Source organism: Gymnogyps californianus, chromosome 18, assembly GCF_018139145.2.
Source record: "Gymnogyps californianus isolate 813 chromosome 18, ASM1813914v2, whole genome shotgun sequence".
Lineage (NCBI taxonomy): Eukaryota > Metazoa > Chordata > Aves > Accipitriformes > Cathartidae > Gymnogyps > Gymnogyps californianus.
In genome coordinates this window covers 3,789,522-3,814,359 of record NC_059488.1, presented here as the reverse complement: position 1 = coordinate 3,814,359, position 24,838 = coordinate 3,789,522, and the positions used below count along the sequence as shown (strand labels likewise).

At 51.4% G+C, this 24,838-nt stretch overlaps 1 protein-coding gene across 2 annotated transcripts in view; it reads left to right on the top strand.

The window, feature by feature from the left end:
• The window catches only part of ASTN2 (astrotactin 2), a 361,993-nt gene that overhangs the window by 323,028 nt on the left and 14,127 nt on the right, over nucleotides 1–24,838 (top strand). For both annotated transcript variants that reach the window (XM_050908006.1, XM_050908007.1), the window contains exon 20: nucleotides 3,870–4,011. In XM_050908006.1, the coding sequence (XP_050763963.1) occupies nucleotides 3,870–4,011 (142 nt within the window). The remainder of the gene's footprint in view (nucleotides 1–3,869; nucleotides 4,012–24,838) is intronic.

Genomic DNA, 24,838 nt, shown 5'->3' with positions numbered 1-24,838 from the left:
ATCTGTAACAGCTTACTGCTTTATTTAGCATGACATCAATTATTTATTACTATTAATGAAGGACACAGATGGCTGTCTGGTCAATAAAATATCTCCTACTCCACAGAGATGATCTACTTAGCTATCATTTACTCTGCAGAGAACCTTTGGATTCTTTCTGAAATTTAATAACGCAAGCAAAGATACTACAGCAATCTAGAAGGTTTGTGCTTCAGGGCTGCTTTGGGAGGCTGAAATCCTTCTTTATATTTGCAGGCGGGGTGTGCGAGAACACAAGTCCAGACAGGAAAGAGAAGCCCCTTTGCTTTCCATCACAAGCTACTTATCCATATAATCCCTTTTATAAAGTGATCAAACTCCTTCTTAAAAGATAGTTAGGTTATTTGTCCTTCTCAGGAGTAGACCGTTTATTCATATCCAATTCACTTTCTCTTGCCATTACTGCCCATTAGCCTAAATATTTCTTTTCCATCTGAGAGCCTGCCCTGTTGATGTCTTCACAGAGTCATGTATCTCTATTTGGCCTTTTTACGTCTCTACTTGTATGGTCAACTTGTGCTTTTTGTTGTTTCCCTGTGAAGCCTTCTCTCCTGCTTTCCTTGTGCCTTGGTCATAAGCACAGATGAGCAATACTATGCACTGAGCTCTCACCATGGCCTTGTGCAGTTAGGTCAGTATTCCTCTATTGCTACAACACCCCAAGACCACTTTTCCTTGGTAGGGCAATGTTAGTGGTCCATCATCCTCTTGCAATGCCAGCAAATGCACCTGTTGCCTTAGTTGCATTCCACTGACAAGGTCCCAGTCTAAATCTAGGGAATAACTTGTTTTCTGGTCCTAGGGAAGGCTTAGGAAATTTCATTTCAGCTGCTCTCAGAGCACTGTGGACTGAACAAAGAGAGACTTCTCTTGTGCGAGATGAGCAAATAAAGTTGCTGTGTGCTCTGCTTCACCCAGGGGAGAGCACGGAAAAGCAGCTCCCTGCGTTCGCTGTGGATTGACAGCTCTGGGTAGTCGGTTTGTCCCTGGGGTGTCCCATACCCCACCATGTCTTTGCTCCGTGGTCCGTGCAGTCTGGCACCACCAGCGATCTCACTGCTGCTTATACAGGTGCAGAAAGACTCCCAGCCTTGGGGCTGAGGTTTCAGCACCTTTGCTAGCATCTGTTTTGCTGTTTTCATAACAACCTCTTTGCTTTTGTTTGATTGTAGCAGGGCCAATGAGAGGGGAAAGTTCTCCAGAGGCTCAGGATTGAACACAAAGCACCCTCTTGCTGTAGGGATTTTACTGCAAGGGTTTTGGCTTAACCCAAGTTGACACTGCGTTGGCAGACCCTGAGAGCTTCATTTCCTCCTGTACAGGGGGACAGAAACACACTCCGCAACTTAGGCAGGTCTGATCAGACTCCGTGGCAAACCAGACCGTTGTGTGACATAGCCACCACTGTGTTTTGAGGCATTGCTCGCTGCCAGCCTGCTCCTCTCCCCTCACAGCTACACAGAAAGACCATGAATGACGTTGCAAAGATGAGCACTCAGAAATTAGTGGGTGCCTTAAGGAGAGATACCCGTGCAATTTTAATACACACTTTAATTCAGTGGTTGCACGTGACGCTCTCCCTCCCATTTCCAGTCTCCTGCAAGTCTGGTTCTGCCTCCTGCACTCCCCGTCTCAGCCCTGCATTCTTCTCTCCCATCCCATCTCTTGTGCTCCCTGGCACAGGTGCCCTGACTGATGCTCCCTGTACGCGTGGACTGCCGGTCCAGATCTCCCCTTGGTCTTGCCCGGTTGCTCATCACAGTCTCTCTGTCCAGCTTTTTTCTTTGCTACCCCTCATCGGCTGCCTGTCAACCCTGAGTGCTCTGGAGGAAGGAGTGAGATCCCACAGCAGGCACCCATGGGATGATCTGTCCCCTTGTGAAGTTTCTTCCTGGTCCGAAGGGAGGTTCCTTGAGCTCTGAAGAGGCTTAAAAGCTCTTGCTGTAGTTCAGCAACACAATCTGATCCTGCTTCTTTGTTATGTGTGATTCATCTGGTTTGTAAAAGTCACAGCAGTGTCTGTTTGCAATGACTTCTGGTGACGGGGAGTTCCCCAATCCAGCCCGATGTCGTATGAAAAGAGACAGAAATGAAAGCTGGAAATGAGCAATAGGGTTTTGTTTGTTTGTTTAAACCATAAACCTAGAGCTAAGGGGCTTGCTCGAGGCCATTCAGTGCTTGTGACTTCCAAGCAGTGATTTTACCGCTGCCAACCCAACCTGCCCGTTCAGTTGACTTGGGGTTTGGTATGGACCTGGGGCTGGGAACTGGGTTAAACTACAGAGACCGGTGACAGAGCTGCCTGAAAAAAGTTTGGAAAGAACAAGTCGTGCTGGGAGCATTAAAATGAATAATTAAGGCTTGGATTCCTTTAGGGAGGAAAAGAATTTATTGCTGCTCTTTTCTCTAGCCAAGGGGGACATTTGTTACTGAGTTGTGTATTTGGAGACAAGACGCAAATGCAGTTTGGGGGGCTGGGGAGGAGGGGATTTTTTCTTCTACCTGGGTAATCCAGCCACACAGTGAGACGTTCTGGGCTGGTTATACCACTGGGTTATTTCTTATGGTCTGTACCAAGAACCTAGGCTTGTGCTTCATTTCAGTAGTCCTCAGTCACTTTTGCTTTTAGAAAAATAAAGAAAAGTGCTGAGAAGGGAATTCTCCTCCTCCCTCTGCTGCGGTGTCTTGACATTTACACATGCACAAGGTACCCGACACAGCAACCTGGGTCCAGGTTTGCTTATACCAGCATAACTCTATCAGCTGCAGCAGCCCTTTCTCCAGTTCCCATCGGTGGGAATGGGGGCACAACCAGGGCAGCTGCTCTGGTTTTTTTACTGCTTGGTACCTTGGGCTTTCGGTTACACTGATGTAAAATGGGAATTGAATGCAATGAGCTCTAACTGATAGACAGCCTGCCCACTGCAAGGAGACAGGTTGCACAGCAGTGGATAATCACGCCCAAAAAGCTTAACAAATGGAGCATTTTCAGTTTCATCTAGGTCATGATCTAAGTGTTTAATAAACTTTATAAACCAGAAGACAAAAAAAAAAAGTTTTTCAGCATTTTTAATTAGTTTTTTTTTTCTTCAAATACTTGTAAAGGGGCGAGTGTTCTTCAGCACAGCTGAAGGAGCTCCAGTCAGAGCTCCAGGAGCTGGCAGAGTGCACATGAAAGGGAATGCAAAGCTACTGATTTTCATTGAATAAAAAAAAAAAAACCCACACAAAAAAACCCAACACGTTGAGAGCAATTCCATCCAAGCTCTAAAAATGTCTCCTTTCCTGATAATCTAACATAGCAGAAACACATTTCACTGGGACAGGTGATTTTTGAAAAAGACCATGTCCCCTTTAAGAACTGAATGTGCAGTTAGGGCAGGAGAGCCCTATTTAGCCAGGCTTCCAGCTCTTCTGGGGAGCTGGAGCCCCTCCTTGCATGGTGGTCTTGCACGTGGGGTTTGCAGTGAGTCCACACATTGCCCGTACGCTCCAGCAGTTGCACTGTTGCACTTGCACAGTGGCACTTGCTCAGTGCAACGTGAGCAAGCGATGGACAGTTCCACTGTCCAAGCGATGACTTAGCACCGGCCCTGGTTTCTGCAGTGGGTCCCTATTACAGCTGATGGCCCACGTGTGTTTTTTACTTGCTTTGTCCATAGGTGATATTCTCCATATAGACTCGGGGCCAGTCCTACCAGCCACAGCCAGTGAGACTTTGTCGATTGCCTGTGCTGTGTAGGTGCATTCCTGCAGTGTTTTTTAAATGGTCAGCAATAGTTTTGCACCTGTATTGATGTTTTGGTCTTGCTCATCTCTTTGCTCTCCAGGAGAATCCTTGAGCTTTGCGGATGATTTGCTTTCTGGCCTTGCAACATCCTGTGTGGCAGCGGGTAGGAGTCACGGAGATGTCCCTGAAACCAGCCTCTATTCAGTCATTTTCAAGTGCCTGGAACCAGATGGTCTGTACAAGTAAGGAGAGGCGTGTGGGGAGGTGCTGGGGCAAGGAGGGATCTCCAATGCTATTATTTAATTGTTATTGACCTTTTTGGTCAGCACTATGTTACACCAGACACTGGGCAAATCATGAGACTCTTTCTGTTGCTTTGGGTGTTAGGCTCAGCTAGTGAAATGGAAAACCAGTGTCTGCCAGTACAGCGCTGGAGGCACTGGGAGTCTGCAGGAGACTCCACTGGAATAACTCACATTTTCAGTATTCTGGGCTTCCAGGTCCATGCCTGGTGGATAGGGTTGTCTTTCATGGATGAACTGAGCTAATGTGGTCAGATTGAAGCAAGTTGCCAAATACCTGGTGGACCGAAATAGCCAGATGTCAAAAGTGTGATAGGTGTTGTTTATATAAGTTGCTATTTATATTAGTAGGACACGTATAGCAGATCAGAGAGACACCAAATCCATCTGCCCACCACCCAGTTACTTTGGCAGGGATGGCTGGCCACACCTGTGCTGATGTTCTTGTTCACTTGACTCTTCTGAGATATTCTTTGAGCACATGGGATTGGATTTTCTGTTTGAATCCTGTGGCCTAACTGGTGTCCAAAGCAAAGGGATAATTTCAGGATCTGAATATTAACTTCTCCTTCAGTATCGTTTGGAGGGGGACTGGGCTTTTCAACCTGTCTCGTTAGCCAGGGCGTCCTCTGTCTTGAGGGGGATATCAGGAGTCAGGACAGTAAGATAGAAAAATAGAGAAAAAAGGCAAGGAGATGGAGGAGAGACAGTGTAAGCAAGAGAGAACCACCCGGGGCTTAATGTCAGAGCGACTATAATAATTAAAACACATTTTGTAGTGAGTAATGAAACTTTTTATGGGACCACAAAAGCATTTAAAGCAAGAGCTGGCAAATGGTCTGTCAGCGAGAACTTTTTAAGATCCTGATTAATACTTTCCCTTTGCCTCCCCCTCCACCGCCTCCCAGTTAAATATGTTGACAGCATCCGAAGAAGGAGAAGCCTTTATTGCACATCTCTTGAGCAGGGCTGTGTCCAGGAGCAGGCTTCAAGTGATACCTCTTGCCATTTAATAATTTTAAATGTTTTCTTGTTAAATATATATAATGCAGAAATATAATTATTAATATCTCTGGGAACTGCGCTGCTCTGAAAAGGTGCTAGGGAGAGGCTGGAGCAACTGCAGAGCTTGCTAAGAACCTGCCGCCCATAAAATCAGCCGGTTGTGAGCTCTCGGCCATTCAGCTTATGGCTGGCAGAGGCACTGGGTGAGGGAAGAGCCGCTGGGTTTGATGGGGAGGCCGCTGCTGAGGTGAATGCACAGAGCTGGGAGCCAGAAGGTCTGGCTCTTGGGCAGCCTGGGCTGCCAAATCATCTTCCCCATCTGCCGGGCAGGGATAATTGCACTCACCCATCGCTTTAGGGGCTCTGCGATCTAATTCCTGATGTCTGCAAAGGGCTGGGAGAGCCTTGGGTGGAAGGCAGAAGGCTTCGTCCAGGGTTTTGTCATCCCTTTGGTCAAAGCCAGGCTTCTGCTTCACAGTCGTGAGGCACATTGCCATGCAGGGGGTAAGCAGAGTCGGCAATGCCCCGTGTCCTGGGGGTGGCTGTGGGCAGCTCCTGCTCTCTGCGGGTGCCCCTGGGTGAGGGACAGTAGCTTTTTGTGGGGAGCCATGGCTGCAGGCAGACAGCAGGCAGCAGTCCCTTGGCATCGAGGAGCTTTGGACTTCGTCCTTCTGCGGGGACAGGCCCTGGGGTGATGCACAGTGTTGGCTCCATCCAGCAGCTAATGCTCAGCAGGGCTTGGCACGCCGTTCCCAGGGCTGTGCACACTTAAGCACACATGTATGGACACATGTTCACATTGGCACCTGTGGGGCATGGACCCACACTCCTGGGCATCAAAAAAAAAAGTGCATGCACACGCACTACAGCACACCCTCCTCGGCATCTGCTGCTGCATGCCCCAGCACACCTGCGTGGACTGATACACCTACTGCTCCACGTGTTTGCATGCACTGCCGTGGATGCATGCATATCCAGCACACACACACACATTTACTCCAACCTGGGACCTAACCAGCATGTGTTTACTTAGCGTCTGTGCATTCTCAGATACATAGGCACACACATTAAATATTCCTCTGTTCAGATGTCCGTACAGTTGCAACACAGCATGAAGAAAGCCAGAACAGTGAAATGTGAGGCTAACGCTCTGTTCGGAGCCTGCGCAGTCGTAACAACAACAGAAACACGGGCACAGGGTCATTTCTTAAATTGAGTTTCTTCTGCTTGTTTCATGAGTTTCTGTGGAAAAATAGCTATCTTGGAAGGCTCTGGCCTGGGTATAATCCTAATTATAGCCACTCGGCAGGGACCTGTGCTTTTGTCTAGGCTGTTAGGTGAGCACACAGAGTCTGCAGCATCAGAGCTCTTTAAAGCAAGTGCTTTTGCTTGTTCAGTAGTCTGAGGGGATCACATAAACCAAGAGAGGGGACTGTGAGATCATGGAAGTCTCTTCTGCTCTGAAAATGTCGGACACCCTGTACCTTTTCTTCTGTAGTACCTACAGCAATTACACTCTGCTGTTGACCATTCGTTTGGAGTATCACCAGCCTGAGATCAAAGCTGAGCTTGAGTATGAAAAACTAAACCAAAAAATGCTCTACAAGCAAACAAATAAACAAAGTCTGATTGATTCTTCTGCTTTTGAGACTTCTGTAATTTCAAAACATAAACTAACAAAAGGAGAACTGATTTCTTTGTCCTTTGCAATTTCAGTCTGATGAAAATATGTCGCCTGTCAGGCCTTTTCTTCCCCTTGCCTATAGTACCTAGTCCCTGCACAGAGGGTTTTCAGAGGGCAAGTAGTTCATGTCAACAAAGATGCATGTACTCCATAGGCTCATGTACACGCGTGGACACTCCTGCCGGTCTGTCGGACATGGGTGCCCATGTGTGGGGATCCATGCTGCAGCCATGTGAATGCACTCATGTGCACGCACACAGGGACACTGAGGATGGTCCTTGAAGACTGTCAAGTTTGGTTTAAGCTCTTACAAAAGGCTTATAATTCTTGCAAAATGCATCACAGGAGAGGGGATTATTCTCCCTCAAGGTCAGCTAGACCAGAGCAGCCTGTCAAGCTTCCTCCCAGGTGGATCTGGAAGAGGATGGGGTGAGGAAGGCAGAGGGAGAGATGTCTACATGTCTGTTAAGTGCCCATCATGCATGGACCAGTCAGCCTGGACAGCGGTTAACGCCAATCAGACCGATGGTTTGGGAGCTTGGGGGCACCATGCTGTGACAGGCAACTTGTGATGCACAAGCACCAAACACCAGTCAAGAGAAAGGGCTCTGGCTTGTCTCAGAGGTCAAACTCAGCCTGGAGGAGTGAGCTTACATTGCTCATGGCTCTTACATAGCTCAGCACCCTACAAACCCAACCGATCTCTTCACTGTGGAGACAGGAGCTTCTCTAGTGCATCCTACAGCCTCCCTGAGCCTTCAGCCCAGCTTCTCACCCCGTAGTTCCTTGAGTGCCTGGGGATGCCTCTTCACTGAGCTGTACCTGATCGGCTGCCGGAAAGCAGCTTTGCCAGCCCAGCACATTCGTTTCAGATACTTGGGGAGACACCAAGTATCCCTCAGCCAAAAAGGGAAATTTTGGAAAGGGAAATGAAAACCCCCTCCAGCTCCTCAATGGAGCTGCAGTGCAAACACACCAACTTCTTCCCTGCACCACAGATACTATAATTATAGATTAGATTAAATCCCAATGTTTCACTTTATTTACATTCCTGACCTAGCCTATTCATTTCCGGTGTTTGTGCCAAGAATCAGCACAAAATTTACTGGAAATAATATGGAAGTCATCAGGATCCCTTCCAGAGCCTTTCCTTGGAGTGTGTTCATATGCTGAGAAGGAGCCTCGAGTTTGCATTCCCTTTGCTGGCTCAGACAGGGTTTCCCCAGGGCGATCCTGAACCAGCCCAAAGGCTCTGGGAGAGCACGTTTTAGGAGTGCTGGAAAGGTGGAAACCCCTTCCTAGGGGATGAAGATCGGGCACTGCCAGCGGATGGAAGGGGATTCAGTTAGACCTCAGAATGACAACACAAGGCTCCCATCCGCAGCCAAGACCCACCAAGACCTGCCCGGCCAGCGTCATCCCCTGTAGGGTGTGGATGCCGTCGCCAGCATGGCCAGGCTTCGCCTCTGTCACCATATGCTGGCTAAGAGTGAACACACCTACTTTTTTTTGTGAGCTTAAGGAAAGAGGCAAAGGTGTTGAGTAGAGGGAACCCATCATAGCACAGAGAGACAGCGATTGCAGTTCAGCAAGCTGAATGTGCTAAAGGAGCTGGCCCAGAGCAAGGCTGATTAATGTTGACTGACCTCTGCCTTGTGCATAGCTGGGATAAAAAAGTGGAATGGAAACCCTTTGGTGCTCAAGAGTGTGCTAATGCTGGCAGCAGTCTGCTGCTCCTTATATGATACTAATTGTTATTATTGGTCTTCCGTCAGGAAGACACGTGAATGAGGACTGGAGCAATCGGAGGCAGATCCCAAATAGGTCAGTGGCATGGGTTAAAACACATCTGCTACAGCCCTTGGCTGAGTCCCCTGTGTGCACAGGAGCTGTGCTGCTTCATTGAATCCACCTCTTCTATTCCGCATGCTCTCCAGCTTCCTGAAGCCAAGCGGTGTATGGCTGTAGTTTCTTCTCAGGCATTCCTGGCTTGCGGAAGCTCAAACAAGGCAAGTCAGGAGTTGAACAAGCGTTTGCTAAATCCCAGGCCTGTGCTCTAAATGCAGGCTCGTCCTTCCTCAGCAGTTTAGGGTTGCTTCAGAACCAGGCTGCCCAAGTGCTGGCTCAGACGTGTGGTTGTTTTTGCTGAAGTAAGTAAAAGTCCAGCACCGAGCTGCTTGGGCCCATCTGGGCTACGTGCAGATCGCTACGGTGGAGGTGGATTGGCCCCATGAAAGGTGGTCTGTACAGGGAGGTCGGGGGCTCAGCAGAAGGAGATAATCTCTCTTTCTGCTGATATTAATGAAGTCCCATGCATGGAGGAAGGTTGGGCTCTTGTTGAAGTTTCCAACATTAGGAGGGTACATATATAAAAGCCATAGAGAAGGCATTCATGCTTTCTTCATGGCCAGTCAAGGTGCTGGAGGCTCTTCCCAACTTTGCCATTTGCTCTACTGAGTGATTTAAGCAGATCACTTTATCTCACTTTCATCTTCATCTGTTTGCCTGTCCCCTTTATAAGCTCAGGTTTTAAGCTCTCTCTCGCTATCTCCGTGCACAGCCCAGCCTGGGTGAATCAGATCAGGGCCTCCAGGTGCTGCTGCAATGTTGCTCTACCAACCATTTGCCATCGCCCTTCTAAAAGCTGTGCCTGAATCCTCCCTCCGATCTGTGTCTGCCACCAGTATTCAGCCGCCTGGGACAGATCTGGAGTCAGGAGGTGCCTTTCCACTGACCTCAGTGGAACCTTCTTCCCTAGTGTCTGCCAAGCGTATGAGCATCTCCCTCCTTTTTGCTGGAAAGATCAAGTTATCCTCCCCAAATTCTCTGCTTTTGCTCATACCTCATGCCACAAAGAGAAACAGAACAGCCTTTGTTGCCTCCTGCAGCTGGCTCTTCCCCACCCCTTCCTCAGGATGTCCAGATTGAAATAACACTCTTGGTTTTGTCCTAAAAACTCCCAGCATCCGAACCCCAAACGTGGCTGGGTCCAGGCCCCTTCGCATTGCTCCTCTGGGGGTGGCTGGAGGAAGACTGGCAGTGGGGGAGCGAGGAGGAGGAGGAGGCATGGACAGGTCATTGTGTAGGGTATTGCAGCTGGGGGAGTGTGCAAATATAGGATTCTTCCTGGAAATGGTAAGGGAGTGGAGAGGAGGAGTTTGGCTTCTTCTGTTGGTAGACAAATGGACCTTTGCAATTCCACCTTTTCCCCATCACCAATCCCCTATCACCAACCCTTTACAGTTACGGACTTGGAGAGTATTCTTATTTCTGAGTGTGTAGAAACCTAATGCCGCTAACATAGATCCGTCCAAGTCTTATCTCATTGACTAATGGGAGAGCGAGTACAAGAGATGCGATATAAATATCAACGCAGGCATTGCTGGCTTTGATTTGCCTCTAAGCCAGCAAAAACTGCATTGTGCTACTGCGTTGGAGTCGTTTGTTTTGTTCATCAGTTCTCCATAGTATAGAGCACCCTTTTCCCGAAGGCTGGAAAGCTGAGGGCCATGTTGATTTGATTCTTACAGTGGGGCTTGAATCCTCTCCCCTTCCAGGACACAAGGAATTCACCGCTTGGCGTGGGTGTTTCTTTTATCTTGTAGGGAAGAAATGGGTCGGTGTCCTGGTTTTGGCTGGGATAGAGTTAATTTTCTTCTTAGTAGCTGGTACAGTGCTGTGTTTTGGATTTAGTGTGAGAATAATGTTGATAACACACTGATGTTTTAGTTGTTGCTAAGTAGCGCTTATCTTAAGCCAAGGACTTTTCAGTTCCCCATGCTCTGCCAGCAAGCAGGTGTGCAAGGAGCTGGGAGGGAGCACGGCCAGGGCAGCTGACCTGAACTAGCCAAAGGGATATTCCATACCATCGAGCGTCATGCCCAGTATATAAACGAGGGGGAGTTGGCTGGGAGGGGTGGATCGCTGCTCGGGCATCGGTCAGCGGGTGTTGAGCAATTGCATTGTGCATCACTTGTCTCTTCTTGGGTTTTATTTCTCTCTTTTTTTGGTTATATTCCTTTTCATTACGATTATTATCATTATTATTATATTTTTATTATTATTATTTAGTATTCTATTTTATTTTATTTTAGTTATTAAACTGTTCTTATCTCAACCCACGAGTTTTACTTTTTTTCCGATCCCCCTCCCCATCCCACTGGGAAGGGGGAGGGGGGAGTGGCTGTGTGGTGCTGAGTTGCTGGCTGGGGTTAAACCACGACAGTCAGGATGAGGGCAAATGTTTTTGTTCTTGTTGGCCATGTCCCACTAGGGAAACTGAGGCAGGGAGATGTGATGTGAGATGCCTGAAGCTCTTCAGTGGGCTGGAGCCGAGCAGAGTCGAGGGATGCCCTTGCTCACACTTCGCATAAGCCCCACTTCAGGAGAGCACTTAAGAGAATTGCTTTTTTCGGTCAGGGGATTAAGCAATGCCTCCTGCACAAAAATACGGTCTCCTCTTCCTAATTTCCTCATGCAGTCTGGGACCCAGGTACCTGAGAGTGCACATGAAGGAACCCAAAGCATGCCCTCGAAAATGCTGCTGGCTGGCTTGGTGTCTCACACTCTCCCCTCTGTCTTGTTCTTGTTCTCAGTGTGTTGGTGTTTTTTTCCCAGCAAAGCCAATCTGGCAGCAAAATGACTTTTTTTGCACAGTACTAGAGACAGCAGGCAATGCCACTTTGCCAGCTGGAGTTTCCCCTCTGTTGCCAGAGCGCAGATGAAGCTCCTGCCGCCGCACCTCCATCCTGGGCGCTTAGCAGGAGCGATGCTCCCTCGCCTTGCGGGGGGCAGCACCAGGGCTTTGACACCAAGAGGCAGTGTTACATCACGTCTGCAGCTCCGGGTCCTGCTTGCAGTCTTGCTGGGGTGCGTACAGCAGCCCAAAACAAGCTCTGCCCATGCTGATCCTGGAATTTAAATTATGGGCAAGCATGATGCAGAGTGATCCAAGCAGGCTGCGTGCAAGCCAGCCCAAGCCAGACGCAGCACGGCCGCGTTCGCTTGGCAGTCCCATGGCTTTACACCTGCTCTGCCAAGCCAAGAGGAGAGCAAGGGGGTATCAGACGGGGTGCAAGCCTGGGCTGGCAGGGGTGGTCTGCAGAATTGGAGCTGGTGCCTTACATAGTACGGTGCTGGTAACGTTTTCCTGCTCTGTTAGGGTGATTGTCCCTTCACCGTGCGTTGTTTTGTGGCTGGATAGCTCTTGTACACCCCAGGCAGACTTTGTCTCTGCAAAATGATGGTCGGATTTGCCACATGTGGGTTCATGCATCACTAGCCAACACTTTGATGTTTGAATGGGAAGTTTCTGCCTTCTCCTTTGACTGCTTCCCTGCGCCCAGTAGCAGCTCAACCTGATATTTGCAGACAACTCAAGTTTTTAATAGGCTAATTCTAGCCTTAAGGAGTGGCCAAAAGCAGCTCAGCTGTATCCATAAATATGTCCCAGGAAGGATGTGACAAGCTGCTCTGGTGCCCAGGTGTTCGGATAGTACTGCACCCACAGGTCTTATCTGAACCTAGAGCCATACCCACAGCCCATGGAGTAAATCAGCTCAGACAGACTCTGGATGGGACCCCAGGTCCCAAAATCTGGAGCTATTTGGCCCAAAAGGTGGTGCTTATCCAAAGAAAAAGATAAAGTCACAAGCTAATCTTACCTGCCCATCTTTTCCTCCGCAGTCTAGAGGCAAAGTTTGGATGCCATTACCTACAAGATCTGTCCCAGCTCAGACCAGCAATGTGCATATATCTCAGATATGGCCTGCAAGTCCATAAAACTAGTTAAACATTTTTCTTGTTTCATTTTTCGAAGGACACCTGCAGCACATCCCACCCCATCCTTTTCTTGTAACAACAACAGCACAGAGAGTCCCTCACCAGCCTTGTCTCCCAGAGAGCACTTTGTTACCTTCATTTTCCTTTTTTTTTTTGGTGTGTATTTAAAAAAAAAATATCTCTTTTAATCTTTGACTTGCGCAGAACCTTACATCTGTAAGCACCCACCTCCTGGTCGTGGCACACTGGAGTTTATCAGCACACAGTAACTTGCCATGGGGGAGCTTGCAGGTGATGGAGCCCCTGCACAGGCGGTTGCTGAACCCAGCTGCTTTCCAGTAGATCTCAAGTGACCTTTAACTTATTCCTTGGATTTGGGATTGTTTCCCCCCCTGCAAAAGAAGTTTGCTTGTATTTTCCTAGTTTGAGGCTATTAAGTGCATCTGGGATTTTCCAGGCTGGTCCCATCTTCGATTGTGGGGTCTGGCCCAGACCCCGTTGCAGTTGATGGGAGTTGTTATTCCCCTAGACCTCAGGCAGCCTTGGGTTCTGATGGTGGAGCAGGAGTGTGGTAGGGCATGGCCTGCAATTGCTCCGCTGCAACTGCTGCTGCTTAACTCTTTTGCTTAAAAGCAGACTTGTCAGGAATGCCCACATTTTGGGACCTTTTTCAGTTGTATGAGACTAGAAATCCCTCAACTTCACAGGTTCACAGCCCTCATTGCCTGTCTCAAGTTATGTTAGTGCTTAGATGGCCAAGTCCCTACTGCAGAACTTGTGTTTGCGAAAGTAGCCAGTGAATTCAGACATCTCCATTTTGGGAGCATCACCTTCAAGGCTTCACTGGCAGAGCCACAGCTCCCATTGGCTTCAGCTGAATTTGCACCAGAGTAGGTCAGTGTAAAAGTGGAGACACTCAAGGTTAGCAAGTAACCTCAAAGTAGCTGCTTCTTCCTGAGTTTTCCCACCTGTAAAACAGATGTGTTAAAACTGAGCTACACCCTCTGCTAGGTTTCCTATACAGTGAGGAGAACAGCATCATAAAATGGGAGAGAAAGCCAAGAAGTAGGTGCTTGGTTGCAGAGGTGGCATCTACATGGTGAGGTGGGACTTGCCATGGGTGGTGCTCCGATCTGCTTCCACCTCGTACTGCCAAGGATATTTGCCTTGAGTACCTTGAGTGATTGCTCCCAGCCCACATGCCCTCATTGTTCCTGGTAACCTCACATACACACTCGCTTCCCTCATCAGGAATGAGATAAATTTGATTATACAGCAATATGGTTTCTGTTTTGAAAAGGGGAAAGAAAATACCCTGGCTTTCACTGAAAACCCTTGGAGCCAAAGCTTATGTCATAATTTAAATGTTTCTAAAAAAAAAGAAGTAGGATCTGAGGGTTACTTTTTGTTCAGGGGGTGGTGGATGGAGGGGGTGGCGGGGCAGGGTCCTGTCTTCACTAGGTGAGCTGATGGAGCCGGGTGTGGAGAGTTACTACCCTGGCAGGAAGGGGTGTGAAGGGAGCCCCAATTCAGGGAGCTGGGTGCCGGGTCACTGGGAGATGTTTGCCCAAACGCCTGGGGCCACTGGCTGGGCAGCCAGGCAGCTCAGTGAGGTGGGCTTGGGTGCTTACCTTGACTCAGCTCTGGGCTGTCATACCCCTGAATCAGGGTCTGTTGTGTTTCTTCCATCTTTTCTCCTCTTGATTTCTGCTGGAGAAGCCTCAGGGCAGCGCACGGCAGCAGCAGCCTGAGCTACGTCTGGAGCGTGCCAGCCTCTGGCATCATTTTCACCTTCCTTCTGAGCATCTCCCACCGCCCTGCAGTTACGGAAATACCCTCAGCTCTTAATCTCATTGCACAACCCCAAACAGAAGGGCCTGCCACTGGGCTGGGATACTTTCATATTTTCTTTCTGTCTGGTTTGTGTCATTGCAACATCTCAGTCTTCCAGCCTTTCTGTGACAGAGTATGGGGGGAGCATGTATCCCGCACACAGGAGGCTCTGCAGGCGTCGGTGCCAGTTTCTTGCATGGGGCAGGGGATGCTAGGGTGTGCCGCTTGGTCTCTGGGAGACCCACCCCAGGCTGCTGGGGGAACCTCTCAGAAGAAGCACCCCGAGCCAAAACGCTTCTTCAGTGCCCTTTGACATGTCACCACTGATGTAACGGAAAGGATTTCAAGCCATTACGGCTGCCACAAGTTGTACGCTTGGCCCTACGTTGCACCTCCCTTCTTGCAGGAGCATCCATCCTGCATGGGCATGGATTGATGCATGTCCCTGGCTTGGGCAGCCTGTTCTCCAGTGGAAGCTCCTGTCTTAATAACAGCATCTTCTTGCTTAATTGTGAGCTTAGTTGTCCCAGAGCAAGTCTGGGATAATGCCCAAGGGTCGCATCAATGCGGCTCTCAGTACTTTACGCCCATAAAATAGACCAAGACAGAAACAAGGACTCTGTCTCATCCCCACCCTCTGTCTTGCCTGCCCAACCGGCCTCATCCCCATCAAGGCAGTATGTAGGGGACTGGTGGGGACTTGAAGCTGCCCAGAGTAATCCTATAAATCCAAACTTTGCGGCACTGCCACAGGTTGTGATGTATTCATCCGAGTGACAGGCTGCCTCTGGGGAGCATCAGCACTACCAGTGTCACCCTCTCTGTCCTTTCTGCCTCTTGCGCTTCTCCCCTCTGGGTTTGGGGGGTTTGTTAGGTTTGTGTACATTTTGCGGTGCTGTGTCCCTGTGGGTGCTGCCCTTTGTCAGCCCTGGACCTGAGTGCATGGAGATGTATGGACGAGGACTGGTGTGCATTTCTGTCCATCCTATTTATGGGTTTGGATCTGGGGGGCTGGGACACCTCACTTTGCTGGGGGTCTTTCCCATACCAGCAGCAGGAGCAGGTACCTTAGTGCTACCCAATAGTCCCATAAACCCACCATCCATCCCCTAACCCTTATCCCATAGCCCGTCTGAGGTGGAATCATGGCCAGATCCTGCTCTGAATAACCTCTGGGTGTGCGGGTGTGTTTTGAGATGTGTGGTGAGGACACCTGTGGCTGTGCATGCGTGGAGCAGCGTGTGATCCTGTGGCTGCTTAGCCCCATGCACTGGCAGGTGAAAGAAACCCTTCACGCAGGGCTTTCCACGTCCTTGCAACCAAGAGCACTGCAGAGAACGGAATATCCTAAATACCGCTGAAGCCCAGCAAAGTGCTGCACCTTGAGTTCCCCTTGGCAGTGTACCCCGTACCACGCTCCCCAGGCAGCAGCTTGCAGTGACATCCCTGGGGCTCTTCCATTGCCTATCTAAACCCGCCTGATCGCTGCTCCAGCAAAGCCGCCCCGGTGCAGCCCAGCCCATGGTGTGAAGCCCACCCCATGGTGTGAAGCCCACCTGTGTCACCCCACACAGCTCCTGAGCTCTTGCAGGCCACCTCCAGCTTTCGGCTCTGTCCCTGCCTTGTACCTGCTGCACTGCCACACGCTGAATTGTTTTCCAAGTGGAAACATGAGTTGAAGTATTAACTCCACAAGGGCCCTTCTGTGCAATGCACCAGGATTAAATATTTATGTTGGCAAAAAGCATGTAATAGGCAGCTCAAGATCAGAGATAATGAAATTGAGGTGTGCGGAGAAAGGCAGGGGAGGCGGGGGGCTTGCAGGAGCAGAAGGGAGAGGGACTCAAGTGGGTTGTAGTATGTGTGCACGGGCAATTGCTTTTGGTTTTATTAATACCCCACCTGTTTGCGGGGGGACCCCAGCCCCATCGTTGGGAGCCCTGCAGCGCACAAAGGAGGCAGAGATCAGCCATCGCTGTTCCTTGCATGCACACCAGTGTCAGGCAGGACTAATTGTCACCCGGCTGACTTTGTAACTTAGAGCCATGTGAAGTGAGGTGGGGCAGGGACTGTCCTGGAGAAGATGGCTGGGTGGGGAGTAGCAAGGGATGAGACCCTCTCTGTGTCATCTGCAAATGATGTACGATCCTAAATCATTTAATAGCGGTGATATAGGATCCCTCGCTCTTCCAGACCGCTGCAGTCAAGGTTATTTACCGGTGACTGTATCCGATCAGGCAGCAATGTGGTTTGGATTATACAGAGGGTTCCTGATCAGGTCAGGAGGATGCTCATCGCAGCAACCGCAGCACACCGAGCAGGGAAGGCCCATGCAAGCCTCCATGCTGGGTGTTAATGAAGAGCCCGGCAAGGATGGGCAGCAGGGGTGTGCAAGGGGAGCGGGCAGAGGCGAGGTGCATGGCAGGGAGGGTGCTGGGCGATGCGGGAGGGAGGACCCGCTCCGCCGCTGCAAGAGGAAAACAAGGAGCGCATGCAACAGCAAAGGGCGCTGCTCTTTCTCAATTCATTATCTTTATGAGACAACAACATCTCTCTCTTTCCACCCAACAACAAATATCGTGGAAGGCGGCGCATGGGGGGTGCGAGTCCCGCGCCGTGCTGTGGGACGGCGGCCAGTCACGGAGCCTCTGGGGAGATATGAAACGAGGCATGAATGGAGTGCTAGGAGAGAATGGAAACTCTCTACTGGCTCCCAGGCCGGCTCTCTTGCGGGGGGTCCCTTGCTCACGATGGCAGCGCTGCCTCTCATAAACACGCATTTCCTCATCCCCGTTTGTTTCTCTCTCTTGTGCAATCTCTTGTACCAGACGGGAATGGGAGCGAGTCCCAATGGTACGTGAATGTGTTACAAAAAACCTTCCCACCCTGCCACCAACGAAGTCCTGAGAAATAACAACAGGGTTTAAAAGAAAAAAAGAGAAAGAAAAGAGAGATGGGGGGAGCTGGCTGGATTTGCTACTGGCCATGAGTTATTATTCTGAGTGTAAACTCAAGGGCATGGCTATGCTGGTAGTTTGCAGCATCAACCAGCACTGAGAAGCCCCCGCTGTGCTCGGTGCTGTGCATCCCTCTGGGAAAAGGAAGTTCCTTCCCCAAATGACTTTCCTGGGTGAAAAACATGGGACAAAAATAGGGGCAAAGTAACTTGGATGAGATCACATAGTGCTCAAACCAAGAGATAGTCCCAGCTCCAACCTGCCTGCCCAACACCGTCCTCTGTGCTGGGTGGTTTTGCCTGGGGTGCATGAGGAGTGCAGCTGCCACCCTGCTGCCAGCCTCTGCTGCCCGTGCGGATCGGCCGGGCTTCTTGAACCACACTGCTAGGATAGAGCACAACCAGGGTGAGGCGTGGTGCTAAGGTGTAGGAGCAAGGGCAAGTCCCACCGTCAAACACAGAAAGTCTCCTGGACCAGCAGTAGAGTGAAGAAGGTCTCCTGGACCTGGGCTGGTGAAGCAGGGATGGAGGATCTGTGTGTAAGCTCTAGCTGCACAGGAGGGAGAACCACTGGGAGTTGCAATCCTTCCACACAGAGGGAAAAGCAAGGGAAGAAACCTGCAGGGAGCGATGCCTCCGGAGCAGCATTTGCGGGAGAGCAGGGCTGGCTCCACACCTCCGGACACTCGCAAGCACGGCCACCGCAATGACAAGGCGCTCTCCCGACGTGCAGGGCAGCGGGTCTCCGGTCCCGGCGGAGGCCTGCTGGGGGTAGCAGGGCTCTGGCTCTGGGCTGGTTGGCTGTATAGCCATCATTTCAATAAAGAAATGATTAAAAGGGGGCGGGGGGGGGGGGGCAGAGGAAAAACCCAAAACATCTGTTTTACTTCAAATCAGGGAAGATTCCTTTGCTTGCAAGGAATGTGTAAATCACGCCGGGCTGGGAGATGTACATAACCCTGCCTGAAAGCTCCTCTGCACTTCAAACGAATTCTAACGTGCTTACTGGGATTTTGTTTTTATTATTTGTTTCGGGCCCCCCCCCGCCTTGTCCTACCCTCCGCCCTCCCTGTCTGCCTGCCGGAGCTGTGAGAATCTCCTGCCCACTGCCAGCCCCTCGCCCTGTCCCCCCTCGATTCGGGGGCCTTGGGGCATGGGGGGAGCGGCCAGCGGGCAGCAGCGACCGCAGACCTGGCTGGCGTCCTTCTGCAGGGCCTCGCTGGCACGCAGCATCCCTGCCTTGCCACCGTCCTTCCCCCACGCCGTCCCCGTGCCGACGTTGCGGGGCCATTGCAGGGACCCGTTGGCTGCCCTTGCTGCTCCCGCAGCCCGGCGCAGGGTGCGGGTGCCTCTCACTCAGAGGCTGGCACATTTGGATCCTGCCTGGGATGCTGCAAGCGCAGCGAGCGGAGGCGTCCCCCTCCTCCGAGCTGTTCCCTTGTGTGCCGTTATTGTTGTCGTGCTTTGTTTTGCTTTGTTTCACGCGGAGGGTGAAGCTAGGGCTGGCCAGCGGTGCTGGGGACAAACCCAACAGAGATAGATAGATCGACAGCCTCTGCTCATAGGGGTGCACAACCACCTCCCCATGCCAGCCTACTAAGGTGGCTCGCCCTGCACCAGAGGGAGCAACCTCGGGGCCGAGGACAGGCTCTGCTCCCTGCGGTCAATGCAGCCCTTCGCCTTTCTTCCGAGGCTCTCGAGCAGGAGGCCCTATTGTGGCGGCTTATATAAGAACAGTCAGCCATCGACTCGCTTGACGTGGACCACCCACTACTCCTCAGATGACAGTGTTTTTTGAAGTCGCTACCAGCCTGGGCTGGATTTCAACCAGCAGCCCAGATGGAAGCCAAGCCCCCAGGAGGATGAGAACAAGCCCTACCAAGGGGTTCTCCTGGGGCAGCAAACTGTGGAGTGTCTGGTTCTTGTTTAGAGTGACTGTGAGGTTGGGAGGGGCAAACGTTTCCCAATTTGCCAAGGGTCACAACCTTCCTCTCCCCCCATGTCCCCAGGGCTGGCGATGGCCAAGCTTTGCAGAGTGTTGGTAGGTTGAACGGCTGGTATGGTTAGCTGTGAACATTTCCATTGTGGAGCTCACTGCAGGGGTCCAGGGCCTCGCTCGTCTCTCCTTTCTCCCTGTCACAACTGGAGGAAGAGTTTGATTTATTCCCTCTCTCCTTCTGAGCCGCCTTCTCGTCTCCTGCAGCTGCAGCCTCCCTGAGCCCTGCTGTCTCTTCGTGGAGGAGGACGGCAGCCATCCCAGGAGTAGCCCAAGGAAGGTACTAAAGTGATGTGTCTCTCTTGGGAGACCCACCTGGCACACAGGACTAATGCTTTCAGATGAGGCTGAAAGCCCACCCATAGATCCTTGTGAAGAAGACAAGCAAAACCTCAGAGTAATGACTTACCCCTAAACACGTAACCTTTGTGGAGCTAGGGCTGGAGGCTTCGGGGTGTCTGTGGCTGAGGGAAGAGGGGCAGGGTTGTCCCAGACCTAAGGGGAGAGCAGAAGGTATTGCAGCAGGAGGGAGAGAGGATGCGCTGCCTGCAGATACCCTGGCCCTGGGAGCGGAGGAGGCGTTGGCAGGGGGGTGTGCAGAGCTGGAGGGATTGATGGGCGTTGCGGTGCCCATGTGAAGGCTGTGGCAGGACATGAGGGACATGTGGGACACAGAGCCTGGGGAAAGCCCTCCTTGGCCATGCTGCGCCCAGGACAGCTCAATCCATCACAAGCTCTTGCTGATGCTCTGCAGCCGGAGCGAGACAAGCCCCTGCGGTTTGCAGCCTCAGGCGACGATCTGAGCCATGGTGTGGGGGCAATCATTCCAGCAGCACAGGGAGTCGGAGGCAACTCGTTTGACCTTTGTCCAAGGGCTTTGTTTGGGATCTCCTGGTGAGGCCCAGCAGAACAGGGACTCTGGCACTCGACAGACTGATACGAGCTGCTTTTACTTCACTGGAGACAAAAGCACCAGCCCGTAGTGGCTCAGCACAACCTCCTTCTGGTTCTTCACTCCACCAAAGTACGTTAGGATTCACATCCTAGGTGACCTGGGACCTTCTCTGGCCTTGCCAGGCAGAGGAGGGGAACACCTTGCCCCAAGCCCTGAGACAGGCAGTGGAGATTGTGAAGAGCCAGGCCAGTTCTTGCTGCGTTGCCTCTATAAGCACATCTGTGAATCTTCATCCTCACAGCCAGCAGGATGAAAGCAAGGACACAACTGCCAAGAAATATGGAGCCCAAAAACCCTCTATCCCTCTTCCTGGAGCTGGTAATTCCATAGTGATCCTGCTTTTTCTGCCATCGTCCTGTTCCCAGAGTTCAGAGACCATTGCTGTAGGACACTCTAAGGGTCTATTGGGCATCCTCAAGCTAATAAAAGACCAAGACTTCTTGCTCCTTGGAGTGCACTGAGGAGCTAAAGCCCCATGATTGCAGCATAGGCTGTGTTAATGTTATCTCATGTCAGGGTGGCTTTTTTTGGGTGTGCTGTCCTGCTGCCACACCAAGGAGCTGTTCTCTCATCCGCATCTCATCTCCGTCAGAAGCTTTGTGCGGTGCAGCGGCCGTTCTCTCCAGGGAAGCTTGCTCTGCTCTTCCTTCGTCAGTGGTGTAAAGCTGCTCCTGAAAGGATGTACTCTGAACGTGAGCCACGCGGCGGGGAAAAAGAGACCTTATCAAGGGTGAGGGATGAGGGAGTAATTATCTGCTACTTGCCAGTGGTTGCACAGAGCAGGGGTGACAAGGGAGGAAATCTGTAAGACAGAGAAAAGGGCAAGGGGGGACAAGGGGCACTGCTGGCACTCTCGGCCCCGGGATGGTGAAGGCACCCTGGGGACGCAGCGGCCAGGAGGGCTGCACTGACTGTGCTGCACCTTCCAGGTGAAACTGTGGCCCTGCTGAAACGGGCTGGCATCTTTCCCTCGAATCCAGTGAAACACATTTTCGCCGAAGGCAGTCTTGGCACTGCCGCTTGCAAGGTGTCCGGCTGGCAAAGGGGCTCCTTGTGGGATCTTGGCCCTCCAACACAGGTATCATTCAGGAGCAGGGCTCTAGGGAACAGAAGGTGGCCTGTGTATCAAGGCCCTCTTTCACAGCCATGGCGGTACTGGAAATCGCTGCTCTGGTGGGGTTTATTGACAGGGTTTCAAGGGAAATCTCGGGAAATTGAGACGTTGCAGCTGAGGCTGGGAAGGTGAATGTCCTACCGGGGATTGCTCTAGCAGGGAGGCAGTGGATCCAGGCAGTAGGAAGAAATGCTCAGGATTTTTAATTAATTTCGTTCTTTCCCTTTCATCCTTTTTTTGGATCTTGTTCAACAGGGGTCTGAAACAAAAAGAGATTGATGAAGTGCTATAAGGAGCGAGAGCTGAGTGAATCTGCATCGTAGCTTGGCTCAGGCGTGCAGCGTCTGCCGCGCGTGCGGAGGGGAGTCGGGGGGACCAGCGCTCACACCTTGCCCGCTGCAGGTTTTGGTTCTCCATGGCCTTGTAGCTCAGAGACAGAGGGCAAGCCTAGGAGACCTGGAGCAGCACGGTATGCTGACCCAGTGCTGTGCAGAGACAGCATTTCAGTGCCAAAAGTCGTGGAATGGCATTTTCCTGTTCTTTGGCTCTCGAGCTGCTATGACTGTAGCCGAGCTACCTCGTTTGTGCTACCTGGGGATCGACCTTGCATGTAGACATGCTCAGCAGCATGTAGACATGCTCAGCAGTCTCCTACGAGCCTCTCCTCCCTCTTGTCATCTCCTCAGTGCCACCCAGCTTCCAGGGGACAGCAGCCACTGCCTCAGACAAATCTGGGTGCTGCGTAAGAAGGCATCTGATGCTGCTTTAGTTTCTGTGTCTCTTGTTGTGCAGGGGTGCATGGCAGCTGTGGGGTTTGCGGTACGTGCAGTGGGTGCTGCAGTACACCTTTACAAGCACAGTGGTGGGATGCCATGACACCAAAGTGGCTCTGTCCCACACTGCACCCCTGTAATGCAGCAGCACTAAGTGGCCCTGCCCTCCTCCCTGGCAGCTCCCCTGAGAAGCACCACACTCTCAAGTCAGTGGTTTTAAGCCTGGAGATGTCATCAACTGCAAGTCAGGGTAACTTTGCAGTGCGGATAACCCTGGGTGACTTTCCCAGGGTTGCCACAGAGCAGCGAGGGACCCATGGCTGTGCAAGCCTGTCCCCAGCCCCACAGCTGCTCCACCTGCCCTCACTGTCTCAGAAATCAGGTCTCCTCTGCCCTTTTCCAGAGGTCTCCTTGAACAAGCAGCCTCATACTCTGCAGAGCAGCCTGTGTTCTTCCTCCTGCCCGGTGTATTTGATGAGCACTGTTTTATACACTTCCAAAAGGCATCAGACACCTGAGGCATGTTGTGGCAGGTACATTTATTTCCCTCCATCTGACAACTGTGGTCTGGTATTGTTGGGAGGCATCTGTTGAAGGATAACGATTAGTCTCACAGCATTTGCTGTCCTGGAAAAAAGGTGTGAATTGTGAGAACAGTTTACTGACAGCCTCATGTATTCGTGTAATGGCAAAGCTTCAATGCTCTGGGGTGGCACCAGCGTTGCTACTAACCTGTTCCTCCATCACGCTGATGGGAGCAATGTCAGTTGTCAGACATGGTTAAAAGAAGCCCAGTTATAAAAGGTACTTTTCTTGGGTGGTAGAACTGTGAGGAGAGCTTTCTAAAAGATTTTTTTTTTCAAGATGGCACTATCCACTGTTTCCTTATTGCAGTATAGGCTCTGCGGAAAGGCAGAGCCAAAACTGATGGCAATGCAAAACAGAAGACATTGGTCCTTTTGCAGAAGAGGTATGATACATAAGCAGCAATTCGCTGGGTGGTGGCAGCAAGTTGGTGTCACCTCCCTCGGTGCCTCTCCCCAGCATGCAGCAGGCACCGAGCTGCTCAGAAACTCCACTTCCATGATGAGCTGTCCCCTCTGCGCTGGCACAGCCTGCAGCCACAGCACAACCCCTTGTCCCCAGCCCTGCCCCGCATTCCTGCCAGGCTTCAAATGCCCTAAAACAGGAGCATCTGATTGCTGTAATACTTGTGACAGTGTCAGCCCTGGGGAGACAGCACGAGGACGTCCGCTGCCCTGTAAAGCCTAGCCCAAATCCCAAGCCTCCAGTATGGCCTCTGGTAGGGATGCAGCTTGGTCAGTCCTGTGCCAGGGTACCAGCCCACCTCGCTATCTGGCACCACGGACACAGGCATGGCATGAGTGATCAGCCCAAAGTCAGGGCCCAACAAACAGACCAAGAAATCTTCTCCTTCCAAAAACCACTCCCTGCTTATTGTCTGCTTGGTATTTGCTGCAGAGACTGGGGGGTTGTTCTCATTTACCTTTCTTAATTATTTCAAATCACAGAGTCACCAATAAGCTAAGCTGCATTCCTGTGGCTTGTGTGGACAGGCTGCTTTTTATTTGATTTGATTTCTTTTTAAATTGTAATGGTTTCTGAATTGGGAATGCTTGCGCTAAACACACACACCCCTTTCCGTGCTTGCCCAGACTGCTGCTGGTAGGCGAGCCCCACTCCTGCTCTGTGGCCATCAATGAAAGTGGTTGGGAGGCTCGGCAGGAGATGTATGAGCCCACGGTGGGGGGACAGGGGTGGGTGGGTGCCCAGTGGTCCCATGGACCACACACACCCTGTGGCATGTGGCTGGGGGTCAAACACCCACAGCTCTGCTCCACCCCACAGCACCCCTGGGCTCCCCTGCCTTGCAAGAATTTTGTGTAAATTTATTGATGTTTTTAGCATCCAGAAGATGCTGAGATGAAGGTCTATTGCTGCTCACCAGACTGCTGCTCTGCTGTGAGTATCGGGACAAAGAAACACGCACACCCTCTCAGCCTCCCCGCCTCTGGGCTGCTTCCAGCGAGCCCCTCACCTTGGTGTCTGGGAGCTGAACGTACTAAAAGGCTGGGGGAGGACAGTGTTTGCTCGTGGGTCCCCCGAGCACAAGGGTGTGCACAGTGCTGGGTGCGAGGAGTATGTTGACACCCGCCTGTGTTCGTGGCACCGTTCCTAGCTGCTCAGCTCTGCACATGACTGAGTCTGGGCACAGCCCGAGCCTTGCTGGCCCTGGGTCCCTCGTGCCCAGTCTCTTGTTGAGATCACCGGGGAGCGGGGAGGCAGGGACTGCCAAGAGCTGGTCCATTGAGGGCTTTTAAACAGAAGCCTACGAATTGTTTTTCAGCTGGAACAGGAAGCGAGAAGGGCTGGCAAAGCAGAGCTGTGATGTGTGTTTGTCAGCACGCTGGACCAGCCTCAGTGGTGCGGCCCTGGTTGCATGTGAGCCCAGAGACCCCGAGCTGTTCAGAAGGCACGGATAAGCCGTGACCGACCAGAGGGTGACGGCAGGACATGCACATAACACTGAGGTGATGCGACCTCAGCCAGGATTTGTGGTTTTGTGCTCAGCATCATAGGTGCTGGTACCCACGCTGTCAGGGGAGAGAGAATCCATTGCACCGTGTGTGTGACACCGGCCAGGTCTGC